The sequence below is a fragment of the Pristis pectinata genome, chromosome 15, assembly GCF_009764475.1.
Source record: "Pristis pectinata isolate sPriPec2 chromosome 15, sPriPec2.1.pri, whole genome shotgun sequence".
Classification (NCBI taxonomy): domain Eukaryota; kingdom Metazoa; phylum Chordata; class Chondrichthyes; order Rhinopristiformes; family Pristidae; genus Pristis; species Pristis pectinata.
In genome coordinates this window covers 18,050,352-18,072,230 of record NC_067419.1, presented here as the reverse complement: position 1 = coordinate 18,072,230, position 21,879 = coordinate 18,050,352, and the positions used below count along the sequence as shown (strand labels likewise).

Below are 21,879 nucleotides of genomic sequence, written 5' to 3'. Positions count from 1 at the left end.
GGTCTGTCACCTGACCAGGTTCATACTAGATCCAGTATGGCCTCAAGTCAGCCTGTCCACATACTGTGTCAGGAATCCTTCCTGGACACATTAAAATCTGCCACATCTAAAACTTTTGCACTAAGGAGGTGCCAATCAATATTTGGGAAGTTGAAGTCATCCATGACAACAACCCTGTCATTTTTGCAACCTTTCTAAAATTTGCTTACTTATCTGCTCCTCAGTATCCTGGTGGCAATTGGGGAGCCTATAAAATACTCCCACTAGAGTGACTGCTCCCTTCCTGTTTCTGACTTCCACCCACACTGACTCTGTAGACGATTCCTCCACGACATCCTCCTTTTCTGCAGCTGTAATACTATCCCTGATTAGCAATGCCAGTAACCCCCCCCCCCCACCTTTTACCTCCCTCCCTATTCCTTTTGTAGCATCTGGACCCTGGAACATCAAGCAGCCACTCCTCCCCTTGTGACAGCCAAGTTTCTGTAATGGCCACAACATTAATTTCACATGCTGATATGCTCCAAGTTCATCTTTATTCTTAATACTTCTCTCATTAAAGTAAACATTTCAACCCATCCAACTGACTGCACCCCATCTTCTCATTCACTGTCTCTCTGCACATTGCTCCATCACCTGACCCAACACCCTGGCTCCCATCCCTCTGCCAACTTAAGTTAAACCCTCCCCAACAGCTTTAGCAAACCTGCCTGCAAGGACTTTGGTCCTCGAGTTCAGGTGTAACCCATCCCTTCTGTACAGGTCATACCTTCCCCAAAAGACATCCCAGTGATTCACAAATCTGAAACCCTCCCCCTTGCACCAACTCTTCAGTCAAGCATTTATCAGCCATATCTACCTATTCTTACCCTCACTGGTGAGTGTCACAGGCAGCAATCCAGAGATTACCAACCTTGAGGTCCTTTTTTTAAGCTTCTTTCCTAACTCCCTATATTCCCTCATCCCTTCTCCTATCTATGTCATTGGTACCAATGTGTACCATGACTTCTGGCTGCTCACCCTCCCCATTAAGAATGCTGTGGGCTTCACCAGAGACATCTGACCCTGGAACCTGGGAGGCAACATACCATCTGGGTGTCTCATTCTCATCCACAGAATCTCCTATCTATTCCCCTAACCAATTAATCCCTTATCACTACCACAGTCCTCTTCTCCCCCTTTCCTTCTGTGCCACAGAGTCAGACTCAGTGCCAGAGACCTGGCCACTGTGGCTTTCCCCTGATGCCCAATATGATATACTTGTTATTGAGGAGAATGGCCACAGGGGTACCCTGCACTGACTGCCTATTCCCTATCCTGACAGTCACCCAGCTACCTGCTTCCTGCAACCTAGGCATGACTGCCTCCTGGTAACTCCTATCTATCATCTCAATTTCCCAAACAATCTGGAGCTCTCCCAGCTCCAGTTCCCTAACATTGTCTGTAAAGAGCTGCATCCAGATGTACTTCTCATATGTGTAGTCATCAGGGACACTGGAGGACTCCCTGACTTCCCACATCCTGCAAGAGGAACATACTACTGCCCTGATTGCCATTCCCACTGCTCTAACTGTATAATAACAAAGTAAGAAAGAGACCTTACCAGAACCTCACCTTAGCCTCTACTCACTTCCTTCACCTCTTCTCACCAGAGCCTCAAGGCCCTACTCTAACACTGACCACTCCAACAATAGCTGCTCTGGTTTGCCCTGACTTCTTTTTATTGGATGCTGTCAATTAGCTAATTAGCCAATCAATTATTAACTAACAATATACAAGTGTGCCTCATTTAGCATCTCAAGAAACAATTGCCATTCAGTAGCCAATAGATCTGATTCAGTTACCATATATGAGACCTACCTTGATATTCTCACGTCTCTTGCTCCAAGTCCCGGCTCCTGCTCTGTGGTCCTCAGCTACATAATCATGAAAGCAAAAATTGTAAAGCCAATTATACCATCCAGTTCTGTACAAGTCACAATAACATTTCTTTCAATATTTTCTTTTTCTGTCCTGAAGCACTTTTTTTTGCTGAGGTACAGATACCTGAGAACCAGTTGCCATCAATCTCAGCAATCCTTCATGTGAGTTTACAGTAAGTGTCTGCAATTTATTATTGGCTGTTGATCTGAAGAAAGGTACCCCTGGTCCTGTTCACAAATCCATACATGGGTACTTTGACAAAAGGGTCATTGCAAAGGAATCACGGCTGTGTTTCTTCAGTGATCTGCTGCTGCTCTATAGAGTTCAATTATCTGAGCAATGACCACAGCATAGGATTTTCTCCACAATACGAGTTGTTAATCAGCTGTTATGAGAGAGTTCAGTTGAACAATTTAAGGCTAACTATGTCTATTTTAGATTTCCAGCATCTGCTGTTTTATTGATCGTGCTATCTATGTGAAATGCTGTCTTTTAACTTTGATGTATAATGATAGTAAATATCTTGGCATCTCAAGAAGCAATTGCCATTCAGTAGCCAATAGATCTGATTCAGTTACCATACATGAGTTTTGTACAAACATTGTTCATTTACTTTTTTTAAGCAAACAGATTTTCAGTTGGCTGATGCTAAAAGAAAGGATGACGAACCCATGGTTCAGAAGGCCAGGTACAGCAGCTTATTACAGGCTCAGCTCCACCCTCTGCCTGCTCCTGCTTCATGTCCTCCCAACGACGGTGTCAAAGGAGAAACTGCAGACAGGAAGAAAGATGTGGTAGGAGGAAATTGCAGCCTTTCCCGGTTGGTATTTATGTAAATTTCAAGCACTTAAGTCTGAGAATGGCATTAAGGTGCTATTAATTATCTGATGATTAAAGTATCTGATTCTATATTGCCATGCTTAAACTTTGCATCCTGAAATCATTCTTGTGTCACCTCCATTGGTGGCTCAGTTATGATCCAGCGATCATCATCTGTGGAGACAAGTGTGTTTATTTGATGAAAATGGTATATTTACAATATTTTTCTAAGCAATTGCAAAAAAAATTTAGATGGTACTGATAGGAATGAAGTTGATGCTCTATTATTAGCCACTGTAATTAATGCAGCAATTGGGAGATTCAAGCCAATTAAAGAAGATATTTAATATTTTCAAATTGTCTTGCACTTTCAGTGGACACTCAACGTATTTGGAAAGCCTGCTAACCACTGGCTAAACAATCATTTGTTGCACCATCCTGACCAGGAAATATAAAATGTAAGATAGTAAGAGCCTGTAGTACTGTAAAAAGGAAGAAAGGGAATAGCAAAATTAAATGTGTGTCCCTTAAAGACAATGATGACATTGGGCAAATTACATTGGGAATTGAGAAATGGTTGAGTCAATAAACCAATATTTTGTATATTTTTATTATTGTAGGCACAATAAACAGAGCAGAATGGAGGAGTATCAATGGTCCAATTACATTAGGAAACTTGAAATCATTAGTATCACTAAAGAGAAAGTCCTGGAGAAATGTGAATACATTAGTAATAATCTTCCAAAATTCTGGAGCAGTGACAAATTTAATCGTAGAAAGAAAAGGCTGGGAACTGGGAAGCCACAGATCAGTTAGCCTGTCATTTATCATTGGCAAAAATGTTGTAACAAGCACATAAAAAATTGTGATATGATTGGATCGTTTAATAGAGGGAAAATATTGTTTGACAAATCTTGTGTTTTTGACAATGTAATGAGCAGGATAGCAAATAGGGAGCCAGTGGATGCACTATTTTTGGATTTTCAAAAGACATTTGATAGGGCAATGCACAAAAGATTTTGTAGAAATTACAGCTCACAGGTAACCTATTAGCATAGATGGATGAATTAAAAACAGGAAATGCTTAGCAGATCAATCAATGCTAGTCATTTGTGGAATTACATTGGGATCAGTCCTGATCCTTCAGCTATTAATAATTTTATATTATTGACCGAGATGGAAAGACAGAGGGCAACATATTCAATTTTGCTGACTTTGTTAAGATGGTGGGAAAGTGAGCTATGAAGAGGATAAAAAGAACCTGCAAAGGGACTTGGTCAGGATGATAGAATGGGGCTTGCTGGATTGAGCTGGTTTGGACCCAGTGGGCCAAACATGCTTTCGATGCTGTAACCTTCCTAAATGAGTAAGTTGTGGGAAATGTGAGGTTATGCAATGATATACCTTAGTAAAAAGGATAGAAAAAAAGAATAGTTCTTAAATGTAAGAAACTAGTTACTGTTGATATATAAAAGAATTTCGGCACGCCAGCTCTTGAGACTCATAATAAACATGCAGCTACAGCATCAGCCACATTGGTTGTTATTGGAAGAGAGTTGAAAACAAGAGTAAGGGAGTCTTGATTATACTTTATGGGATTTTGGCATGGTATCATTTGGAATACTGTGTGCAATTTTGGTCTCCATACCTGAAGAATAACACTTGCCTCAGAGTCCATATTGATTGTTCTGGTTAGGAAGTTGTCCTTTAGAGGAGCAGAGTTGACGACATAATAATGTTTTTTTTTTCTTTTTAATTGAAGAAATATCAGTCCAGTTTTTGGGTTTTTTTTGGTTTATTATCAATTTTTTTTTGATTTGGGGGTTCTTCTTTCATATAATTAAATTTCACTTCTTTTCAATCTTTCCTTTTGTATTTGTTCACTTAATAAGAGAACGGGAGGTCTAGATTACTTTTTTTTTACTTCTTGTGATTATATATTTTAACTGTTATGATTGCTATCCTGATCTCTTTGCACCATATGTATAATTACTAATGTTATATATTATTTTGTACTAATTTGAAAATTAATAAAGAGATTGAAAAAGAAAGGAAGTTGTCCTTTCAAGAGATGTTAAGTGAAGTTGGCCTATAGTCACCAGAATTTAAAAGGATAAGAGGTGACCTTTTTGAAACATGAGTGAGATTTTAAGAGGAATTGACAGGATCAATATCAATGTGTCGTTCTTTTATTCTTGTTGGAGTATCTAGAACCAGAGGGCAAAGTTTCAGGACAGTGTATTGGCTATTAAGAGTGAAGCATAATCATTGTTCGTGTTCAAGACAGATCAATAGATTTATGGACACCCAAGAAATCTGAGAATATGGGATTGGGTGGGAAAATAGAAAGGATACAGGTTCAGCTATGAGCTTATTGAATAGTACAACAGGCTGGAGACTCCTTATGGCTGCCCTCCGAAACTTTTTTTGTTCTTAAGCAATCTTGTTTAATTCCATCAAGTCTTGAAGATTATAAAAATTGTAGGGGTAAAATTGCAAAGGAAATTACTATGGCAAGGAGAGTGGGGGGAAATATTGTAGATAAAATCAAGGAAAAACCTTTCTTTTGGGATTGGGGGATTTAGTATGTAAGAAGAAAGATGACAAGAAAAGAAAGGGTAGGGACTATCAAAGACCTAAATGCTAACCTGTGGTTAAGACACAAGTATGGTTATAAATTATTACTTTGGATCTGTGTTGATGAAAGTTGGGAAATGATATTAGAAACATTGTAAATAGGAGCAGGGCTAGGCCATTTGACCCTTCAATCTTGCTCCACAATTCATTATGATCATGGCTGATCATCTATCTCCAAACCATATTCCCCCCTCTGTCTTCTATGTCTAGATTTCTATCTCAATGACCTGCCCTCTACAGCCTTCTATGGAAACAAATTCCACAGGTTCACACTCTGAGTATAGGAATTGCTCCTCATCTCTGTCCTGCATCTCTTGCATTGTAACATGAGACTACAAACCAAGTTCTAGACACTCCATCCAGGGGAAGTCACCTCCTCTCATCCATTCTGCCTGGACCTGTCGGAATTTTGTGTTTCAATTGGATTCCCTCCCATTCATCTAAACTCTAATGAGTACAAATCTAATCTAACTCACTACTCCTTGTCCAGCAGTCCCACCTTTGTTGCACTTCCTCTATTGTCAGTATGTCCTTCTTTGGGTAAGGAGACCAAAACAGGATACAATACAGGCATTGCTGTTAAGGCAGAAAAATGTAAAATATGGGATCTCACAGAAAGTGCAAGAGAAGAAATACTAATGGGTGTAATATCTTTAAAAGTGGATAAATCAAGCAGCCCAGATCTTCTCAGTGTTCAGAGAAGCAAGGAAGGAAAAATAATGGCTTTGTCCATCAATTTCCAATTCCCTCTTACTATGGGGATGGCTGTTAAAGTAGTATCATTGATTGAAAAGGGAGAAAGTGATAGGCCAGATAATTATGGATCAGTTAGCAATGGTGGCAAAATTATTGAAGTAAATATTGAGGGGAAGGAGAAATTATCACATAGAGAGGCACAGGTTCATCATGGATTTGTGAAGAAATTACCATCGCAAACCAAGAGCTAGGAAGCGGAATTAATCTAAGCAACTCTGGCTGGCGTGCATAAATGGACTCATTCACAATCTCAATTTTTATTTAATTCTGTTTGATATCCTTGACTATATTTCAGTTTGCTCATCAGAGGGAGAAATACATTTTACACATACTTGAATGTCAGATATAGAATATATTGGGGTATCCCTATATAGTAAATAATTCCTATTGCTTTTCTGATATCTGCATGTTATAATGTACTGAACTAGCATTAAGATGGTGTTAAAGCTATTATAAATGCAGTTGACTTGATCTTTCTTACAGTAGGTCAGTTAAATGGGGGGGATTTGTCCTTTAATTAATGGTAAGAAGGACCAGTATATGAAGAAATTAATTGCTTTGCATGGCTGTCTGTTTGCATAGCAGTACAGATTACAACACTGATCTGGACCCCACACACCAACGGAAACTTCGACAGAAGCAACTCCAACAACAGTTCAGAGAACAGATGGCAAAGAAACTCAAACCACAGCTACACGAAACTGGTAGTTGTAGTGTAGCACAAGCTAACAATGACACAGGTACCCGACACTGTGCAAGAAGGGCAATTGTCAGATTGTCAGAAGCTGCCTTGACTTTTTTTCTTAAAGGACATTCATCAAAACTCCCATGTTAACAGGCATAGTAACTACCTCTAATTTGATTGATAGATCAAAAATTGTGCAAATTGTTTTTAATATTAAATTATTCCAATTTTACATACCATTGAACTTGCTAAAGTGGATGCAAAAAGTATTAAGCTGCATAATAATTCTGCAGCTGAAACAAGCTTCATGTTGTCAATTATAGTATGATTTAATAATGTAAATCTGCAACAACTTAGATCTCTGAAGTGCATTGGATACAAAGATGTTCTGGGGCATTTTATTGGGAAATGGTTAAAATTCAAAGGAGCCGGGATGAGGCAAAGAGGGGGTTCTGTAATCTTTTTAAGGCAGAAGTGAGCATCTAACTAATGTTGACAGAAGGGAATAGGGAAACTAAATTCCATATGATCAACGATGGGCTGGTGTCAGAAAATTAAAAATGAAAGTTGCTGATTCGCTTTGAAAAAAAGGCATATGATTTATCAGTGTCCTTGAGGGAAGGATATTTCCCACTCTTGCCTGATGTGGGTTCTTATTGCTCTGTTAATATGTGCTCTATACCATGAAGATATAGGGGAGAAATTCAATGTCTAACTATATTGCAATGTCCATCAGATATTTGATTAAGTAGTCTTATGAAATTTGCTTCCATTGAGTCACCCAGCTATAGGAAGGATGTCCTTAAGCTGGAAAGGGTGCAGAAAAGATTCGCAAGGATGCTTCCAGGACCAGAGGGCTTGAGATCTAAGGAGAGAATAGATAGGCTGGGGCTTTTTTCCCTGGAGTGTAGGAGGCTAAAGGGTGACCCTGTAGAGATGTATAAAATCATGAAAGGCATAAATGTGAATGATCAGTCTTTTTCCCATGGCAGGAGAGTCTAAAATGAGAGGGCATAGGTGTAAGGTGAGAGAGGAAAGACTTAATGGGGACCTGAGGAGAAACCTCCTCATACAGAGGGTGGTGGATATATGGACATAGCTGCCAGAGGAAGCTGTAGAGGCAGGTACAATTTACAACATTTAAAAGACATTTAGTCAGGAACATAGATAGGAAAGGTTTGATGGATATGGGCCAAATGCAAGCAAATGGGTCTCTCTTGGTTGGCATGGACAAGTTGGGTCAAAGAGCCTGTTTCCGTGCTGTATAACTGACTCAATGAAGTCAGTGGAGTGGCATTTTGAAAGTGTGTTAGCCACAGAGGATGTTAAAGGGGATCATAACATCTAGTATAAAGTGTGTACAAGGGCAATTCATACACCAGCCAGAGATTGCTGCTGCCTTCTACATTTATAAATATTCATAGCTGCTTGGGATCTGTTTTCTAAATAAAAATGCCAAAAAAAATTTTAAAATAAGTTGAATGTGATTGAAAACAACTAAAAATATTTAAATTAACTTAACTAAATCAAATAAATAGCTTACCTTTCTTCTGATAGCTGATTTCTTCCATTTAATTGAATATACCTGGCATACTTGTGCCAGCTTTAATCTGAGAACCGGGATATTTGCAGAAGGGAACACTAGAATCATAGAGTCATACAGCATGGAAGCAGGGCCTTCAGCCCAATTGGTCCGTGCCAGCCAAGATTCCCATCTAAGCTAGTCCCATTTGCCGGCATTTGGCCCATATCCTCTAAACCCTTCCTATCTGTGTACCTGTCCAAGAACCTTTTAAATGTTGTTAATGTACCTGCCTCAACCACTTCCTCTGGCAGCTCATTCCATATATGGGAAAAAGTTGCGCCTCAGGTTCCCATTAAATCTCTCCCCTCTCACCCTAAACTTATGTCCTCTAGTTCTTGATTTCCCCAACCCTAGGGAAAAAGACTGTGCAAAAGATCTCCCTTCATTCTCCTATGCTCCAATGAAAAAAGTCCCAACCTGCTCAACCTCTCTCCATAACTCAGTCCCTTGAATCCCAGCAACATCTTTGTAAGTCTCCCCGTACTCCTTTCAGCTGAATGGCATCTTTCCTACAGCAAGGTGACCAAAACTGAACACAATACTCTGAATGTGGCCTCACCAATGTCTTGTACAACAACAACATAATATTCCGGCTTCTATACTCAATGCCCTGAATGATGAAGGCCAGCTTGCCAAAAGCCACCTTCACCACCCTGTCTATTTGCAATGCCGCTGGAGGACTCCATGAGTCTACTGATATACCCTGTGTCCTGGGATTGGCATTATTTTAAGCAGAAAGCTGTGTTTCAGCATGTGCTCAGGAATAACCCAAGTACGGCTTCTCTGTTGGATCTATATGGATCTTGGTGGAAGATGTGCCATATAATCTACTTCATGGGCCCCAGTACGATTCTTAATCTTGGTATTCTATACCATTCAGAATTGTAAAGAGTGACATACCTGGATTTAACAACCACTTTTTAATTTATGCATTTAAAATTAAATCTGCCTATCGTGCCCTCCTTTACCAATTCAAATGAGCTGCATATAACATTTTTTAAAAATCTTCCTTGATTGTGAAGACTATCCAATCAGCCACAACAACATCAGTTACTAAATATGTTATATTCACAGGATGTTTTACAGATTTTTCAGAAGTGTAAAAAAAATTCTACCTCTCCACAATGCAAACAATATTTAACTTTTGTTGTTGCCATTTCTGGTCATTTCCACCCATGTAAAAGTTTTCATAAGGAGAACATGAAGTAACCAGCTTCCAATCTTTGGCACCATCTGTTTCTCAGCCTAGGGCACATGCTTGACAAAGTAATTAACCTTGTCCATAATCCATAAAAAGCAAGGTTTTAGCATGTGATCTGATCTCTATTGCGTTTGTATGTGTTTGATCACACCTGCTAATTATCTTCCCACATTCAGTAATTTTTTCCTGTGGTATCTTCATAGGGCATCTTTGAAAATAACTGGCTTTTCATGATTTTATTTACTTCCACATATTGATTTGAATTATTTTCTCTTTCTGCTGATAGTGACAGCTGTGCAGTCTAAATTGGTGCCACAGATTAATCACAGCACTCCAGTCAACAATGAGGCAGATTTATTCGAGGATAAGCTCCTAGCTGGTAGGTTTTGCGTTCATGCTTTCTGACAGTTCAGTGGATTGCTTTTCCTTAATAAAAATTAAAAGGTGAATTATTTTAAAGAGTTATTTATATTTATGAATCTTGAGTTAAAAGCAGTTGAAACTTTAACCATTGGTCAGCAGTTGACTGAAGATTTTCCATGCAACATATTGACCAGTACACTCCAATTAGGCTGGGTGGGAAGTCTAGTAAACCATAGGAAACCATGCTCATTTTAAGTCCCAAGGCAGTCAGAACCAGAAGGCTGACACTGAGAAGTTAATTGAATCAATAAGTTGTGATGATGTGGCATATTTTACAATCAGCAGTGAAGCCATGGATTAGCTGCTAACCTGAAAAAAAGCTGCCTGCAATGATCTAGTGATTTGTGGCATTGCTTAGCAATTGACTTGTTCAGCAGCTAGATCTCATCAAACTGGCTGACCAGTATCTCAAAACTCTTTGTAAGAGATTGCTGTGCACTCATAAGATATCTTTATTAGTCACATGTACATCGAAACACACAGTGAAATGCATCTTTTGCATAGAGTGTTCTGGGGGCAGCCCACAAGTGTCACCACGCTTCCGGCGCCAGCAATAGCATGCCCACAACTTCCTAACCCGTATGTCTTTGGAATGTGGGAGGAAGCCAGAGCACCCAGAGGAAACCCACGCAGACACGGGGAGAATGTACAAACTCCTTACAGACAGCAGCAGGAATTGAACCCAGGTTGTTGGCGCTGTAATAGCATCATGCTAACCGCTACACTACTGTGCCTGAGATGCCATGATAAGATGATTCCAGCTTTTATCAAAAGACTAATTATACTTCAGTGGTACAAAGTGTTTTGTAAATGCGAATCTTTTTTTCATTAGCACAGGAAAGAACAAACATTTTACAGAGCAGAAAATAAAGATCAACACAGCTGCATAATTATAGTGTGAGCTGAAATGCAAAAACTTTATTTTGAACATTATTTTGATAAAATTATAATCCATATACAGGAAGTTTTTTTTACGGCCATGGAGTTTGTTGAACAATAGTGTTACTTAATATACTGTTAAAATCTGACTTCTGTTACGAACCAGCAACAAAAGAAACACACTGAGTCATGATTCAGTGTTAAAAACTATTTTATTAATCACTACTTATAATAATACGAAAAATAGAAGTAAAAATGTTAGTATGTTAGAATTCAAAAATGTTAAACCTTGAACATTAACCCCAAAAACTAAACTCTTCGTGTGTGTGTGGCAAAGTCCCAAACTCCAAGTCCAGGAATGGTTCTTAAAGTTCAGTTCATCAAGCCATAACGTGAAACATGAGCAAAGGCTTCTTCAACAACCACCGTTGTCTGAAGATAAGACGTAGATGTAGAGAACATAGAGAGAGTAATTACGAAATCCAAATGTTCCACGATGGAACCCAAACGACACTGCAGTGTTGACTCAGTAGTGACTTCCTCACCCCGAAAAGCATCCGAATCGTGGTCATCCACACAAATACCTGTTTCCTTCTACAGGTCAGCAACAAAGTGAACTCCACCGGATTACTTCCAATTTCCATACATGGATTTCAGTGGCAGACACAGTTATTGTTTCTCATCCATCGACAGAGAAAACTAGCAGGCTGGTGTCTCTCTCCCTTTCCTCTATCTCTCTCTCTTCCCTTCGACTGACTTCTTCAACAACGTCATTACGTCCGTTAGCTTCTGTTAACGTAAGCACATCACACACACACTCTCTATCTTAAAGGGACATTCACTGAGTCCGTAACACTTCAGACAACAAAGCATAATATATTCAGTGGAGCAGCTGGTCGAGCTGCCACCTCACAGCTCCAGCCACCTGGGTTTGATCCTCATCGCCACTGCTGGCTGGGTGGAATTTGCATATTCTCCCTGTGACATCATGGGCTTCCCCCAAGTGTTCTAGTTTTCTCCCACATCTCAAAGGTGTGGGTCATTAGGTTAATTGGACAGTTAGGTTAAGTTGCCCCTCGCATGGATACATTTGGTGGATGCTACATTTAACCTCAAACTTACTTGACAACTTAATTTTAAATATTGGTCACTGCTCAGCACACTGACAACCATACAACAGACTATGTAATAAATTGGACAGACGAATGAGTATAAGGCAATAATAATAGATTTTAAAATAAGACAAATTTTAAAAATTCAGTTGAAATTTCAACTTGTTGGATATGAGGCATCAAATAGAAACAGAATTAGCATTTTAAACATTATATAGATCAATATGTGTATTAGTAAGACAGAAATCTTACTAGGACTGTGAAGAAAGTATCTTGAAACTTAAGTCAGTTGCCTAAAAACTGCTGTGTGATCTTTCAGTAAATTTTGCCACATCAGCTCAGTTGTCAAAGTTGTAGATGTGTTTTTGGTTACTGCACTCGTCTTGCAAGACACACCAGTGGTAGAGGTTGTGAGCTTAAAACTTTCCAGTTTTCTGTCCTGTTTTTCTTCTACTTAGTCGAGGCAAAGGTTAATTACAGGGAAGGGATGGCTGAGGTGAGAAAGTGGACAAAGCAAAATGAAGAGAAATGTGTTTTTTCATTCTAACAATTGTATCTTTTGTGTTCCTCAGTTAAGACTGGTGCTCCAGGAAATCTAGGAATCTAGTGTATTAAAAATGAAAAATGCTGGAAACACTCAGCAGGTCAGGCAGCAGTTCCGGGAAGAGAAACAGAGTCAATGTTTCGGGCCAAAGACACTTCATCATCTTCAACCTGAAACATTAACTCTGTTTCTCTTCCCACAGATGTGGCCTGACCTGCTGAGTATTTCCAGGATTTTGTGTTTTTATTTCAGATTTCCAGCATCTGCAGTTTTTTTTTTGAGATTTTCACTTATAGGGATCTAATGTAACATTTTTTTCTGAAATAGCAGATGATCCTGAACTCTGGGATATTCCCTTAGATGGCACCAGTTTTGAGAGCAATCCAAATGTCCCTTGTCTGGAGCAAACTCCATCTACACCTCCTCCAGGTCCACATCACATGATGACAAGGAGCAGAACCCCGCAAAGGATTAATCCCTCAAAACAATCACACAATGCCTACCAAAGTAGAACAGGTAAGGTTAAACAACATTCTGTGAAATGGCAGGGAGACACTGGCAAATGATGGAGTTTCAGCTGTATGGTTGGCAATATTTAGGACTAAGATACTTGCATTAAAAAGGATGGTTCAACATGCAAAAATCATTAAGTTAGGAAGCAATTGGAATTGTATATCTAATTTGCATGAGTTTTGTGTTGAGTCCTGGACTCTTTGCGTAGTTCAAACTCCATATGTCATGGTCAGAATGCCAAACTGATGCAGTCAAGAACACCAGTGCATCTTGCAAATAGTTATCTCCACTAGTGCAAGTATCTCTGGATTTTCAAAAAAATAGCATCAATTTTAATGTTGTCTTATTTATAGTTCATTTTCCTAACAATTTGCCCAGTGTTCTCTAACAGAGTAGGCATCATGCCCACAACATTGTGTTTTTTCTTACCCCATGTGAAGGCCAAGGCTACTGAAAATAGTTTTACGTTAATGTTTTATTCATTGTACAGTATATGATTCTTTAAAATTTAATGAGTTAGCATGTACTGACTTGATCTAGCCAGATGCAGAACACCTAACTCACTGATCATCTGCACACTGGAGTCTACTGTACAACCTGGACACCAGTTGGTGGTCTTTCCTGGGATAAAAAAGGCAAAGCTGTGGACACAGCATTCCAGCTGTGAAACTTGTCATTGATTTTATGTTTTTAAATTCCTGTGATGGAAGTATAGTTAATTGAAAAATGAAAGTTAACTAAAGTTAAAGTTAAAATACAATTTAAGAAATTAAACTAAGATATCTTCCCATTTGCCTTTTAAATCCCTGTCCAAAAAACCCCATTGAAATCAATCAGATCTCGGATCCTCCACCGAATCTGGCTTTGGTTGCCATAGCTGAACATGCAGACAAAAGTCAGCGTAATCCACTTTGACAATATTTTCTGGGTGTCTTTCAGAGTTGAGATCAAGCTACACTTATAGAACTCTGCCTATAAGTAAATGTTTAATTATCAGTTATAGTAGATTGAGTTCAGTAAAATGGATCTGAAAAGCAACCTTTTATCTCCAGTAGAATCCAGTCCTTGCCAAATGGGGCAATTCATGAAGAAACGCAGGCTGGAGCCTGCCTGAAAGGATCAATGTGGCAAACTATTACCATATACTTTCTTAATAAATCTTTTTGTTGTTGTTATTTTTGTTTGAGAGACATGTCCAGTGCCACTCCACAATGCAGCTTTTGGGGAAAGCATGACTTTTTTTTGAAGTCTTTTAATAGCACTTGCCCATCTGATAAGTTTACTTCAAAGCTACGCCACACTTATGCTGATATTTCCCAGGAACCTTTATGCAGCTGTTATGATGAATATGCAGCACCACACTGGAAGGCAACTTCTACAGCAACTTGCACTGAGGTAATCAGACTGTACTGTGAGGTGCAGAACGTTTGCTGTGGTCATGTGCGGGGAAATACTGAGAAATCAAAATTGTACTATTTTCACCAATATTAATCTTAAGGGAATAATGTGGTTAGAAGGCATCGAAAGTTATCTGAAAAGGCTGCTGTAAATTGACTGGTGAATTTACCATGAGCCATTACACTGTAGATTGGGGGGAAATAAAGGATAGGTGATATTAAGTAATTTGTGATTGAAATATCATTTTGCATTGTTGATCTTATTTTTGTCTCAATCATCCAAGCATCCAGTGATTTTTACCTATTACTGAAAGAATTGCAGAGAAATCCAGTCAGCAAGAATTGTTTGTACATGTATATTGGAGTACTGCTGAGTGAAACTGAAAATCTGCTTCATTTTTGGGAGTTATACAAGGAATTATTCTTAATTACCAGAAACAATGATTTCATACCTTGGAGTCACGATCCTAAATGATATCATTCAGTTTTTCCATGGGCATTGTTTCATTTTATTTTTCTATTTGTTTTTAATTATATTTTAACTTCAATTCTGGATCTTTCAAAATAAAAGTGACATTAAGATATGTTTAACCCATTGAATTCAAATCTTGTTGCTTTTCCTGTTTAATGTACCATTGTAAATGTTGAGTTATTGATGTCACACTCCATACTTAAATAATTCAAACTAAAAGTTCAAAAGCAAAGACAATCCTGTACATCAAGAAAATAAGCAGCAATATTTTCATTGTTTGTCCTATTTACATCCTACAGACTCTTTAAAGCATTTTACAATTTGAGAACTGGAAAAACTTTGTAAATCATGCAAAAAGGTTACCCCAAAACTGTCACCTAGTTCTTGATTGCCCAAGACAAGGGCAACATCCTTACAGCGTCTATACCATCAAACATTTTTGGTATCTTTTATGTTTTAATACCATCTCTTCTGCTAAACTCCATAAGACTCTAGGCTTCATCTACTCAAAACAACCTCCTTCATCCTAGAAGCAATTTAGTGAATCTTCTCTGCAATGTGAGATGTATATACCCAAAACTGCTGTAATGCACATGTATGCTAAACATTGAATATTTTCTCTCCCATAATTGTTTATCATTCATCTTCCAACTCCCTGTTCTGAAAATCCATTTTTGTGCATAGTTCAGGCCCCTTGTACAAGTTTTGAGAACTGTATGCTTCTATGGAACTATATCCCAAAAAGCATTTTTTTTTTAAAACAAGCAAAAACAGGAGCTGAGAGCTGTGGAGGTATTCTTGCCTGGAATATTGTGCAACAGTTATGAGTTCTTTACCCTCATTTTTACACACCCGTTTGTCCATTCACAGCCTCCTCACTAACTTAAACTTGGTCTCATCCAAAACTGCTATTTGGTTCTAAAATTGCTACAAGTCTCATTTGTCCTTTGAAATACACCTGGACCCAGTTTCCAGCTTTCCCATTAAACTCACCAGGGCCATGTTTACTTAACTCTTGAAACCCCTTCTTCCCCCCTTCCCATCCCCCCCACACCCCCACCACCAAACTCACTGGGTTCCAATTCCCACTCCCTAAATTTACCAGGTTGACTACAAGGATACCCAAATTCCTCAACACGCCAGTGTCTTTTTGTTTTACTAAAGTGGCCACATTGCAACTTTGCATTTGCAATGTTCTTATCAAATACCATATCCAAGCCTCTGCATCCTCTTCACAACTCACACTGGTACCCAGCTTTGCTTCATCAGTTTATTTAAACAAACTGTATTCATAATTATGTAAAGTTGGTCAGAATTAGAGGTGATGGAATTGTAGTGCACCTCAAAAGTGACAGGATTAATTTGAGCTGAATTTGCAAGTGAACATAACAATTTATAATGGAAGTTAATGGGAAGATAGATATGTATAGTCTTCATAAATAGTGTTAAAACTGCAGTTTGAATGTGCTGAGACCTAGGAATTCAGATCACCAGTAATCAAGCAACTTTGATGGAGGTGGACAGATTTTTTTTGGCAAAATTTCATGTTACTCCTAAAATGGCAATAATATCATTTTCAGGTAACTCAGAATTTAAAAAAGAGTTTCAGCTTATTCCTGGCCCCTTCCCCCAGTATTTGATTCCAACCCTGGCCATATACCCAACACACTCTGGACCCTTGGCTCACATTCTGGACTAAAGAGCAAGTCAGATTTCTGAACAATTGGAAAAGAGATTATTGCTGTTTTACAGTACAGGCAACCCCTGCGTTTCAGCCATTCAAGTAACAGAAACTCACCCTTAGAATCCACAAATCTCTACCCAAAAGACTTTTCAACTTGCATTTCTTGATGCATGTGCAGATAATGGGGCTTCATGTTATGTAAGATCGTAATACAGACAGTTTTCCAGGAATGCAATTCTTCCCACCCGCCCCCCTCCCCCCCCCCCCCCCCCAACGTGGGCGTTGCTTGTAATGCTTAATTGCAGTCACAATATAAATCACAAGGATGTCAGGAATAGTCAACTGCTTTCAAAGGGGGAAAAAAATGTCAAAGACAACAGGAGTCCTGGCTGATCTCCAGTGTAAATTATCCCAAGTTGAGGGGTCATTTCAGTTTGGTTACCTAATATTAGTCAAGGTGGGGGAATAAAGGGGGCAATTCCAAACTAGCCAAAGATAAATTTAAGTAAATGAAATTCACTACATGAAATTATTAAGCCTATTCCCCTTGTTCAGCTATAAAAATGGAAAATCTGGAAACATTTAAGAAACAGTTGGATGCTTTAATACAAATATTTTTAAGAACTTCTTGGATTAAGTGAATGGAAGTCTTTTATCTTTCACAAAGATCTTATGAACTGGTACTTTGTTAGACAGGACTTTTTATATACACAAGAACCAATTCAACCTACTGTATTCCATGAGAAACACCAAATCTCAACACAACTTAAGAATGGCTCAATTGATGTTAATCTATTGCTCATTAGTACAGTGGATCACTCTGGTTCTCATTACCAATACTGAACCCTCCACACCAGCAGACAACTAATACTAACCAGAAAACAAGGCAAAGTCATTTATTAGTGAGAGAAAAATGCAAACATGTTGAGATTTTGATCATTTTTATTTGAATGATTTCAGTTAATAATCTACAAAGAAAGTAACAAATTTCAGCGCAAAGCGCAATCTTGCATGTAGCTCAACACCCTTATTTAGTGCAAACATACAATTCATGTTGCAAATGATCCCCACATTTCTTTACAGTGTATAATGTTAAATAATGAAAGGAGATCTCTTGGACAGACATTGAACTCCACAGCAACAGAAGAGGTTCAAGACTGCAATTTGTTGGAAGGGGGAGGTGGGTGGGGAGAAATGTATTACAGAAAATAATTTAACACCAGTCAGTAGCATTTATAACATTTGTACATTTTTCCCCAATTGTTTTCCATACAAGGGAACTGCAAATGGATCCAGATTTTTGCACAATATTAAAAAGCCCAAAACAAGGAGATTTGGGGGAAGAAATGTGCTCTGCACCCAAGTTTAAAATAAATGAAGACCAGCTGCTTTTTGCTTTAGATGTTGAATGATGGTAATTCTTAACTATAGAGCAACACAATACAGAATATATTAAGCTGCATAAAAATATGCATCCCAATGCACAAGAATAGCATACATGTACTGAAACTCTTAACTCCGCCTGTACTTAAACAGGAACCGAAAACAAATATTAAGTAACCAACAGCACATCCTCAATAGCAGTCCCAGGATTATTTATTGCATATTATTCAACATCAACCTCCACTGGAGTTTTTTTTAGGGGCAGGGTAGTGTGAATAGATGGGTAGAGAAGGAAATTGACCATTTAGAAACTTGAACCACCTTCTCAACCCCATGCAAATAGTCTACATTTCACAGAAGATCTAGGGTTTTTCCCCCGGAGGTCAGGTAACTCGTCTAAAAATATTACTCTCAACTTAAAATAAAAGCAACGTATTTGTGTGGACTTTTCACAGTTTATTGCAGTCTAAGGAGTAATACTGGTTGCAGTACTTGCCTTTATTTCCTTTGCTTTAAAGAAAGGAATCCACATACAGAATAAGAAATATCATTTAAGCATAGGGTAGAAGATACAAAAGCACCTGCTGAAATAGTCCTCATACCAGTTCAAATTTTATTAAAAGGGAAGCAAAGACAAAGAAATAAAAAGTTTTATCATGCCTATCTGCCTAAAATAAAAGAAATCCCAACCCTCCCTCCCCCAAAGCAGGTGTACAGAATACCATCACACTTCCAACTAACAATAAAATTACACAATAATTCTAAGCTTTTTGTATTAAAGCCTTGAGAGAGACAAAAATGTGTTCTTCATAACAGGTAATTTTTTTTTACAAGGGAACTCTAATTTCAAAGCATGCTTTTCTTAGAGTTTGGGTGTTTCAAACAAGAGCTAATGGAATAATTTGCTATAGTATGTCTACTTCTACAACTTCAAATTTTAAGCTTCCCATCTCTATTAAGGCTCACGTATCAGCAACAGTCTGCAACAGGTGCTGCAGTAAAAATTCTTCAGTTCCATGAATTGTTGTAACAGTTACAGCAGAACTAACCATTCATTCATATTGAAAAAAAATTTAATAAATGGTGCAACCTTCCTCAATTTTACTTGAAAAAAAATAAAGTGCTCACCTGCAGTTTGCAACAATTACAAATGCAGGGTTTTAACAGTTCTTTGATAAAGTCAGAGAACTGAAACTTTTCTCTCCCGAAAACAACCTTTGCATCCAAATTTTGTATATTTGTCCTTTTTTTTCACATCACTAAAAACTGCAACATAACTCCCTCAACCAGTTCTTCACAAGTCACTTTTCTGCAAATACCTGGCAAAACAAAATTAAATGTGTAGTTTGGCTTGAAATGTGGTAAGAGGAAGGGGAAACATTCTCAGGGTTGGGGTAAAGGAAAATGTCCCAAATTTTTAAGTAACTATTCATGCAGGAAACAAAATCTATATATATATTTTTTTTTACATATAACAATGTAAAAAAAAAGTTCTACATCAGCTTGGTCTTTTAATTTTGAATTTAAATTAATGTACTCAGCCTAAATATAATCACTGCTGGATAGATTGTGGGCAATGTAGAATTTCATTTGTATATCAAGATTTACATTCTAGGAAAAACCAGGGGAGAGTATCAGAAAGGCCTTCCAAAGTGATTATAAGTTCTCCATATCATTCTTCACATTTCCCATGTATATCCAGGTTAATATCAAATGTTTCCATGTTGCTTCAAAAGTTATTTTAAATGGTGACAGCCTCAAACTACAAAATAAATTTTACTGTGGTCATCTATACAATAAATAGATGATCAATAAACTGCAATGATGAATTATACTTAAAGATTAATGGTGGATTCTTCATAGTACCTAATTTTCCTCCACCAATTTAAAACCACATGAAGGAAAATAAAACATGTTTTGGCATGTAGAGGGGCTGCTGCTTTTAATATGCATCAGCAGTATTCATAGTGATAACTACTAAATAATTTTTTTGACTTGGTAACTTTAATAGAATCAAATGCAAATGATTTTTCCAATGCATTTTTGGAAGCAACAGCACTTGACAAAAATTCTGAAAATTGCAGACCCTTAAACTACACAAGAAAACTTAAACCATTATTACCTTAGCTTTAAGTGACTCCACGTTTTCAGTAATTAAAAGGCTATCACCTGGGAGGGGAGGACAAAGACTAGAACAGATTTAGGGGGAACGGATGGCATTTCAGTCACTGCCAGTGACAACAGTTCTGTCAAAGAACAAGTGTAACTATCCACATTACCACAACTCCATCTTCACTTGCTCTCTTCCTTTTTATTTTCTCTGTTGGGGGACACTAAGTGCTTTCCTGCAGACAAGTCAGAAGCACAATACAAGGCACTATGAATCCAGCAAGCATACTGGGAAAACAGGTATTCAAGTACATTTATACAATTTTACATTCACATTTATTTACCTAATACAATGAAGTAACAAAGGAAGTTAAAGTGTCTCTGATAAGTATGGATTATAGCTAGCTTTAGTTTTTTTTGTTTTTCTTTAAAACTTTAAACCCTCTAAATCCACTTTTAACTACTGTTGTCCAACAACATTTATATATCACAGTGTTTGAACATCAAAAACTGATGGGTAAATACATGTCCGCACAGAACGCTGTTTGAAACAGAACTAGTAAAATAGCTCTCAATGATGCTGTGTATATAAAAGCAGTGTCAGCCATTTGTACGCTTTGAAGCTCTATGACCTATCCCTGGCAACATCAGCAGAGGCATTTAACCTTGAATTCCACTCAGTCTATTGATCACACTTATCCAGAATTAGCATCTATGTTGTCCTAAGATTGGATCCATTAGGATTGCTGACAGATTTCTGCAAAGTACCCAAGGGAAAGCTCTGTAGTGAAGCGGTACCAACTCCTTGAAACTGGAGGCTAGCCGTCGGCGGTATAATCCCTGGTTGCTGTTGGGGGGGTGCTCCAGTCCACTGGGCACTATATGGTGCTCCAGGATAACCATATTGGCAGAGCGGAGTCTTGCCAAAAGGACCCAGTGAACCCACTGAAGCTGCAGAAATAGAAGGTCCTCCCACAGAGTTGGTCATGGAGACACAAAGCTGACCTGGTGCTGAATACTTCCTTGGCATTGTCTATAAAATGTTATAAACAAACAGCATTAATAGAACAGTCAAATATTTCAGGAGATAACTCATGCTACCTCCAGAATAATTATGATAAATTGTTTTAACTGGTGGTTCAAAGGATATAAATTCAGGACTGCTTTCTACCAAGTTAGGAATGTCTTAATGAGGTGTCAATAAAATTTAAGAATCCTGCAGTATGGCACAGGAACTACAAAAAAAATTATTTCTGTCCTGTCTCCAGTTCAACCCAAGTTAAAAAAAAAGGAAGCTGCGTGGTAGAGCTATTGAAGACCCAAAGGCACTTCTTAATATCCCAACTAACATTCCCACCTCAAGATGCAGCATGGAAAACAAATGCAACAAACATTGTTACTCCAGATTCCAGCATCTGCAGTCCCATGTCTCCATGGAAAACAAATGAACTGGTCATTTAACTCAATGTTATTTGCAGGATTATTTTTTCCAGATGGAGATATCTTTAAGTGCATTCCATTGGCCTTGCTGGGTCAAGTGATTATGCAACTGATGATGTTCATTGAAGGTAAAATAATTTCATTCAAATTTTACACCTATGTGTGATATATACACCTATTTGATTCAGTGTTTTCTCGGTGGGTACTTTAGGTAGGTAGATTGGAAGTCTCTGGTCAGAATTACTCAGAACGTTATCAGTCCTTCATCATCAATGCTTCTAAATTCAACAAACAGACTGCAGGAACAGAGGTTCAGC

At 38.1% G+C, this 21,879-nt stretch overlaps 2 protein-coding genes across 10 annotated transcripts in view; one reads left to right on the top strand and one right to left on the bottom strand.

The window, feature by feature from the left end:
* The window catches only part of rad52 (RAD52 homolog, DNA repair protein), a 31,109-nt gene extending 16,000 nt beyond the window's left edge, over window positions 1-15,109 (top strand). Inside the window, exons 7-11 of one of the 4 annotated variants that reach the window (XM_052030472.1) lie at window positions 2,547-2,743; window positions 6,721-6,875; window positions 9,893-9,985; window positions 12,892-13,080; window positions 14,130-15,109. In XM_052030472.1, coding sequence (XP_051886432.1) covers window positions 2,547-2,743; window positions 6,721-6,875; window positions 9,893-9,985; window positions 12,892-13,080; window positions 14,130-14,191 — 696 coding nt within the window. In that variant the 3' untranslated portion in view covers window positions 14,192-15,109. Of the gene's footprint in view, window positions 1-2,546; window positions 2,744-6,717; window positions 6,876-9,892; window positions 9,986-12,891; window positions 13,081-14,129 lie in introns of all 4 variants that reach the window. The other 3 variants (XM_052030473.1, XM_052030471.1, XM_052030470.1) reach the window with 3 other exon arrangements.
* A 3,616-nt stretch (window positions 15,110-18,725) lies between these two features.
* wnk1b (WNK lysine deficient protein kinase 1b) overlaps window positions 18,726-21,879 on the bottom strand; it is a 138,967-nt gene continuing 135,813 nt past the window's right edge. For all 6 annotated transcript variants that reach the window (XM_052030822.1, XM_052030827.1, XM_052030823.1 and 3 more), the window contains one exon: window positions 18,726-21,155. In XM_052030822.1, the coding sequence (XP_051886782.1) occupies window positions 20,835-21,155 (321 nt within the window). In that variant the 3' untranslated portion in view covers window positions 18,726-20,834. The remainder of the gene's footprint in view (window positions 21,156-21,879) is intronic.